Below are 6,474 nucleotides of genomic sequence, written 5' to 3' on the forward strand. Positions count from 1 at the left end.
ACCGAGTACAGACGACGCAGTCTTGTGGTTCTTGATGCATGAACTTCTGCTGGTCTCTTGTCTCCTTGTCAGCCATCCCATCCAGCATTCACCATGTCTCCAGGCCGGATAGTCGCTGACAACGACTACGACTTCATCGTGTGGTCAGTATACTGTCGTTGAGACTGACGTGCTCCTGTCCGCTAACTGTGTCATCGTAGCGGCGGAGGCACGGCAGGCTGTGTCGTCGCGGGCAGAGTCGCCGAAGATGCCAACGCGCGGATCCTCGTCGTCGAGGCAGGCCCTCACAACAAAGATCTCGAGAACGTCCACATGACGGGCGGCTGGTCCAAGAACTTTGACTCGGACCTCGACTGGAATCTGGTCACCCCGCCCATGGACGGCGTCAACGGCAGACAAGTCAAGCTGAGCCGGGGAAAATTCCTGGGAGGGTCTAGTGGTGTCAATGGAACCCTCTGCATCAGAGGCAACAAGCAAGACTATGACGACTGGAAGTAAGGCTCCCAAATACTGCGGTTCGGAGCGTCCGACTCACTGAGTCAGTCTTCCAGGGTGGTCCGGAGATGATTTCTTCAAGTACATGCGCAAGGTTGGGGGATCCTACCCAGGAACAACGACATGCCAGCTGATGATGATGTGAAGGCCGAGACGTTCCATCCCAAACCGTGGTTTCAAACCGACGAGAAAGCCCACGGTTACGACGGCCCGCTCCACACCGAGCCGCACGATCTCGCGCCCATTTCGAACCTGTTACTGGAAAGCATGGAAGACATGGGCTTCCCGTTGGTCCACGACATGTTCAGCAATGGCGAGACTCCGCATGGCTGTGGCCACGTGCCCCGGACTGGTACGTACGACGCATCTACGGAGTTGCTGTTGTAGATGTAGATGGGAAGCTGACCCTGGCTTGCAAAGTCCACAAGGGCATCAGAACTACCGGAGCCGACTTTGTCACCAACGATCAACACAAGACCAATATTGACCTCCTGCTTGACACGGTCGTCGACAAAATCAACTTCGAGGAGAAGAATGGTGAACTACATGCCACAAGCGTGGTGCTCGTCGGCAAGGATGGCACTGCCAGAGAAGTCAGGGCCACAAAGGAGATCATTGTCTCTGGAGGTGAATGCCGGATCTACCCAGGGTATCCGATGACAACAGCTAATGTCTGAAAGGCGCATATTGTTCCCCGGCCATCCTTCTCCGCTCAGGAATTGGTCCCAAGGCTGAGTTGGTAAAGTTGGGCATCCAATGTCTAGTCGACTCCCCGGGAGTTGGGAAGAACTTGCTGGATCATCTTGTAGGCCGTGTCTCCTTTCGAGCGAGAGAGCCTGTCATGGCTGACTCGATGCAGATTGTGTTTGCTTTTTACGAAGTCACCAAGGAAGGACTGACCAACGACCATCTTGTGTACGCGACGTTCTGCATGACTGCGATTTCACCAACTAATCCTTTGGCCAGGTATCACGGTGACGCTGCCATGGCTGCATATATGCTATACAAGGAGAAAAAGGAGGGGATCCTCTCCACATTCCCCTTTGGCGCTTTCGCCTTTGCAAGGCTCGATGATCGCCTAAAAGATGAACCACTCTGGAAGGAAGCAAAGAGGGAGCCTGGCCGTGACCCGATGGGGTTGACTACCAAGCAGCCAAACATTGAGTTTTTCACCACTGAGGTGAGCTCTCCGCACATCATTCGAGCTTCTGTATCCTGCTGACCAAGGTCAAAAGCTGTACGGTGGGCCCAAGCAATATGATCAGTTCCCCATCGGTGAGTTTCAGAGCGTAAGTGGGTGCAGCCACGACGTCTGACCGACTACCTTTAGACAAGAAGCATGCCTTCGCCATGATCACGGAGCTATTCTCACCCCGGTCAAGGGGGACGGTGACTCTGAAGTCCAAAGACCCTCTAGAAAACCCGGTGGTGGACTGCAACTATCTCGCCGACCCGCTCGACATGCTGGTTCTGTCCGAGGGCTGCAGGCTCGGCAATGAGATTGTCATGAACCTGAACAAGGTTGCCAAACAAGAGATTGTGAAAGGGTCGTGGCCGTCAGGTGTGTACAACGGAGCCACCCGTGACCAGGAGCATAATGCTGACCACATGTCCAGACCTGACACATCATGCTTACACGAAACGGGAAGAATGGGAGCCTTATATTCGAAAAGAGGCCACCACATGCTATCACGCCGCAGGGACATGCAAGATGGGGCGGGATGGCGACAAGATGGCTGTTCTTGATGAAAAACTTCAGGTCCGCGGAGTCAAAGGCCTCCGTGTGGCTGATACCAGCGTGATGCCTACTCTGCACGGTGGCCACACTCAGATGCCTGCGTATGATGACTTCCCCAGGATGTTATTGGCTGATACTGACGCGTAGCAGGTACGGAATTGGCGAGAAGGCTGCGGATCTGATCAAAGAAAGATGGTCAAAAGCCTACGATGGAGGAAGGATGCCCTGACAAGCAGCCGTGGCTGGTATGGTGTTGTTGGCAAAGAAGCCCTGACCTCTTCATCCAGGGTGATTGCTGTGGCCAGCTCGTGCTTGTGACATACAGCAGAATCCAACCTGACAAGTGGGTTGTGTCATGCTTGAGCGAAGACTGGCGTATACATTCCTCGTATGTACGGAGTACTTGTTATCCGGGTACGGAAAATATAGTCTTGGCACAATCCATAGCTGTGGATCCAATCAAGTTCCAAAAGCGGCGCCTCTAGACCATCCTAATGTGGAAACGCGGTATTTTATTGATCCGTCGCCTGACTGTTGCGAGCTTTGTCCTTTGCTCTGAAAGACAACCGCTTTTTCCTCGTCCTCCTCTGGACATGTAAATTTAGTATTATTCCTATACCTGTATTTCCACTCGGCGTTTCTGTTTGGGGACGCGTACACTCCTTTGTTCTGTGAAATGCCCCGAGGCCTCGCGCATGCGTCAGTGAGGCTTCATTGTCCCCGGAAGATCCAGTTCCGCCGCAACCTCAGCAACCACGAGCAGCCACAGCTTGCTTCGGTGAAGAGGGTGTCCCTGGGCGAGGGGAGGCCACCCCGGAGGTCCGTCGAAGAGACAGCGCGCGATGGCTCTGCCAAAGGAAGAACGGCGGGGCAGGAGGATAATGATGACGGCAAAGACGAGATAGAGCAGCACTGGGCGCGCATGTCGCCGTCGTCCAGCAGCATCCGACGAGCGTTTTCCGGGATCCAGCCCACGGGCGTGCCTCACCTGGGCAACTACCTCGGGGCGCTGCGGCAGTGGAAGCGCCTGCACGACCAGTCGACCGACCCGAAATTCGCCATGCATTACCGCTACGAGCAGTACTTTTCCGTCGTCGACCTGCACGCCCTGACGGCCGAGACGCCGGCGTCCGAGCGTCTACGTCTGCGCAAGGAGTCGTACGCGGCCCTCCTGGCTCTGGGCCTGAACAACAACAGGAACACGACGCTGTTCTTCCAGTCCGATGTAAGGCCGTCGTGCGTCCCCAAATGTTTGTGGGGGTTCCTCGTCCGCTGAAATCGAACGACAGGTCCCGCAGCATGCGTCGTTGATGTGGATTTTGAGTACCATTGCCTCGACAGGGTACCTGTCCAGAATGACTCAGTGGAAGGTACGCGCAGAACCGCTCCACATGTTTAGCCGCGACGGATTGAGGACTGAAACTGTAACTTATAGAGCAAGTTGAACTTGCCCGAAAATGCCACCCTCGAAAGCGACGAAGCCACAGCGAAGCTCAAGCTCGGCCTGTTTTCGTACCCCGTCCTCCAAGCTGCCGATATATTGCTCTATCAGTTAGTGGGATTCTTGCTCTGGTTGGTAGTGTTGCCGCTGACTGTTCGACAGACCATCCATTGTGCCCGTGGGGGAGGATCAACTACAGCACATTGAGTTTACGCGGACATTGGCCCGGGGTTTCAACGCCCTGGTCAGGGAATCTGCAGGTGGGAATGTCTTCCGAATACCTTGGCCGGTAATATGTAAGGGTCCCCCAAATCGACTCTTTCACCCATTGGGGGTACTGACCAATATCACAGCCCCAGCCAAACGGGTCATGTCCCTGAAGCGCCCAGAGCAGAAGATGTCCAAGTCTGATCCGGATCCCAAATCTCGAATCCTGGTGACTGACAGCCCAGAGGAGATACACGCGAAGCTCCGAGGCGCCGTGACGGATTCAGAGCCGGGCATATCTTTCGATCCTCAACGGCGGCCAGGGGTATCCAACCTGGTCGAGATACTGCGACACGTGACCGAGTCGCGGGAATCCAGCGCATACATCGCCCAGGACAACGCCAACGTCAGCATGCGTGCGTTCAAGGAGATGATTGCGGACGAGATCATCTCGGCGTTGCGGGGCGTGCGCGACAACTTCCTCGCCATCATGGACTCTGGAAATGAGCGGCTTCGCGAGGAAATCGAATGGGGCGGCGCAAAGGCGCGACGCAAAGCCCGCACGACCCTCGACGAGGTCCAGCAGGCCCTGGGGCTGTTTGGGGTCACACTGTCGGAGGAGGAGGCGACCCGGATCCGGGAGCGCCGGAGACAAGCCGTGCGCAAGGACCTGGGTACCGACCTGAACATCGAATCCAACCCGTTTGAGTCCGAGGGGGAGGACGCGAGATTTGACGAGGACTTACCCGCCAGAAGCAAAGATCCAGGGCCACACCAAAAGGAGACTGTGGAGTCTGTCGAGCAAGGCAAGGTGTGATGGGGTTTCGATTCTGACATCTGCCGCTGGGAATTGTCCTGCGCAGCATCATTCGGAAACCAAGCGAACCTCTACAACAATTCCAGTACAGATGTAAAAGCAGCATCGGGCTTTTAGCAACCCTCTCATTCGGCCTCATGCGCGGATATTGTCACACAAGTAGTTCAGCATCTCAGCTGGAACCTGACGAGGCTGCCACCAAGAGGCACCGCAAGGCTCGGAACCCCTGACGTCATCGCACCGCCCGATTTCGCTCCCTTCTTTTTTGGTCGCCCGTGTAAATCTACAGTCAGTCACAGTCACGTACCTCATGGTGCTTATGTATGTACCAAAAACACCAGCTTCTACCCTCTTCTTCAATCAATCGATCACATACAAGTAGCTCCCCACAAGCATGAGACAGTCCCCTCCAAGGCAATAATAAACCGATACGCAAACCCATCTCATCTCTTATTTTTTTCCTTTGTGCGACTCAATGCCCCGAATACCGCAGCTCAGACCCGCCCTGCCGCGACGCACCTGTCTACCCTCGCGGCGTCGACACGTCTCGACCACCTCCCCCACGAGCACCCGCCTCCGTCATGAAAAGCACCGGCACGACGGCGGCGGTGACGACGTCGTGGATCTGGCGTTCCACCGGCACAATCCACCCGACAAGACGGCGACAAAGGGACCGGGTCCCATCATCATCATGCACGGGCTGTTCGGGTCGCAGCGCAACAACCGGACTCTGAGTAAGTAAGGAAGCACCTCACACCCACACACCTTTCCCCCCTTGACAGTTCGTCGCAGGTGTGCACGTTTGAGGAAACTTTCTGATCTGATACTCGTTGGTATAGAGCGCTAGCCAAAGACCTCTCGCGGCCCGTCTACACCATCGACCTCCGCAACCATGGCGACTCGCCTCACTCGCCCGTGCACACGTACACGGCCATGGCGCGGGACGTGGAGCATTTCCTCGACACGCACAAAATCCCCTCCCCAACACTGGTCGGCCACTCGATGGGTGCCAAGGTCGCCATGACGCTGGCCCTGCGCCAACCGGAGAGATACTCGGCGCTGGTGCCGGTGGACAACGCGCCCGTGGACGCGGCCCTGCGGGGGGACTTTAGCAAGTATCTGGACGCGATGAGGGAGATTGACGAGATGAGACCGCGGCCCAAGAGACAGAGCGACGCGGACAAGATCCTCGCAAAGTACGAGCCGGACCTGGCGATCCGCCAATTCCTCCTGACGAACCTGGTCAAGATGCCCGTCGTCCAGCCGGGAGGAGCAGGCGGCGGCGGCGGCGGCGGCCCCGCGCACTCCTCGCACCAGCACCACGGCGCACGCAAGGACAGGGACAAGCACGACGCGACGGAACTACGCTTCCGCATCCCGCTACACACGCTCGCCAAATCCCTCCCGAACCTAGCCGACTTCCCCTTCAAGGACCCGGACACGCACAAATACAAGGGCCCCACCTTGATCGCCCGGGGCACGAAGAGCCACTACGTCGCCGACGACACCTTGCCCGTCATCGGCCGCTTCTTCCCCAGATTCGAACTGCGCGACTTTGACTGCGGCCACTGGGTCATGAGCGAGAAGTTTGACGAGTTTCGCGCCGCGCTGGTCGAGTGGGTGGACCGCGTCGTCGACGAGACTTAGATGACCCGCACTCCCCTCCCCCACTTGCTGCAACATTGCATCTGTCCCTTCTCCACATCTGCGCCTTCCGACGCCCCACCCCTTGTTCACCTCTGTGGCTGCCTCGCCGGCACAAAAAAAAAAAAAAAA

The 6,474-nt window shown here is 56.7% G+C and overlaps 3 protein-coding genes across 3 annotated transcripts; all 3 read left to right on the forward strand.

The window, feature by feature from the left end:
* Nucleotides 1-93: 93 nt before the first annotated feature.
* Nucleotides 94-2,462, forward strand: AYO20_06824 (hypothetical protein; the record flags this gene model as incomplete). Its single annotated transcript, XM_022645112.1, has 11 exons — nucleotides 94-143; nucleotides 201-494; nucleotides 544-589; nucleotides 643-847; nucleotides 916-1,122; nucleotides 1,176-1,300; nucleotides 1,355-1,675; nucleotides 1,731-1,770; nucleotides 1,826-2,056; nucleotides 2,112-2,334; nucleotides 2,384-2,462. The coding sequence occupies 11 exons, from the start codon at nucleotides 94-96 to the stop codon at nucleotides 2,460-2,462; spliced, it is 1,821 nt and encodes a 606-aa protein (XP_022499001.1).
* A 447-nt stretch (nucleotides 2,463-2,909) lies between these two features.
* AYO20_06825 (hypothetical protein) lies at nucleotides 2,910-4,698 on the forward strand (the record flags this gene model as incomplete). The annotated part of the gene is made up of 5 exons (XM_022645113.1): nucleotides 2,910-3,458; nucleotides 3,523-3,603; nucleotides 3,669-3,784; nucleotides 3,837-3,970; nucleotides 4,028-4,698. 5 exons carry the CDS (start codon nucleotides 2,910-2,912, stop codon nucleotides 4,696-4,698), a joined length of 1,551 nt encoding a protein of 516 aa, XP_022499002.1.
* A 475-nt stretch (nucleotides 4,699-5,173) lies between these two features.
* Nucleotides 5,174-6,345, forward strand: AYO20_06826 (hypothetical protein; the record flags this gene model as incomplete). Its single annotated transcript, XM_022645114.1, has 2 exons — nucleotides 5,174-5,436; nucleotides 5,538-6,345. The coding sequence occupies 2 exons, from the start codon at nucleotides 5,174-5,176 to the stop codon at nucleotides 6,343-6,345; spliced, it is 1,071 nt and encodes a 356-aa protein (XP_022499003.1).
* Nucleotides 6,346-6,474: the final 129 nt, after the last annotated feature.

This window comes from Fonsecaea nubica (genome assembly GCF_001646965.1).
Source record: "Fonsecaea nubica strain CBS 269.64 chromosome Unknown Scaff44, whole genome shotgun sequence".
Classification (NCBI taxonomy): domain Eukaryota; kingdom Fungi; phylum Ascomycota; class Eurotiomycetes; order Chaetothyriales; family Herpotrichiellaceae; genus Fonsecaea; species Fonsecaea nubica.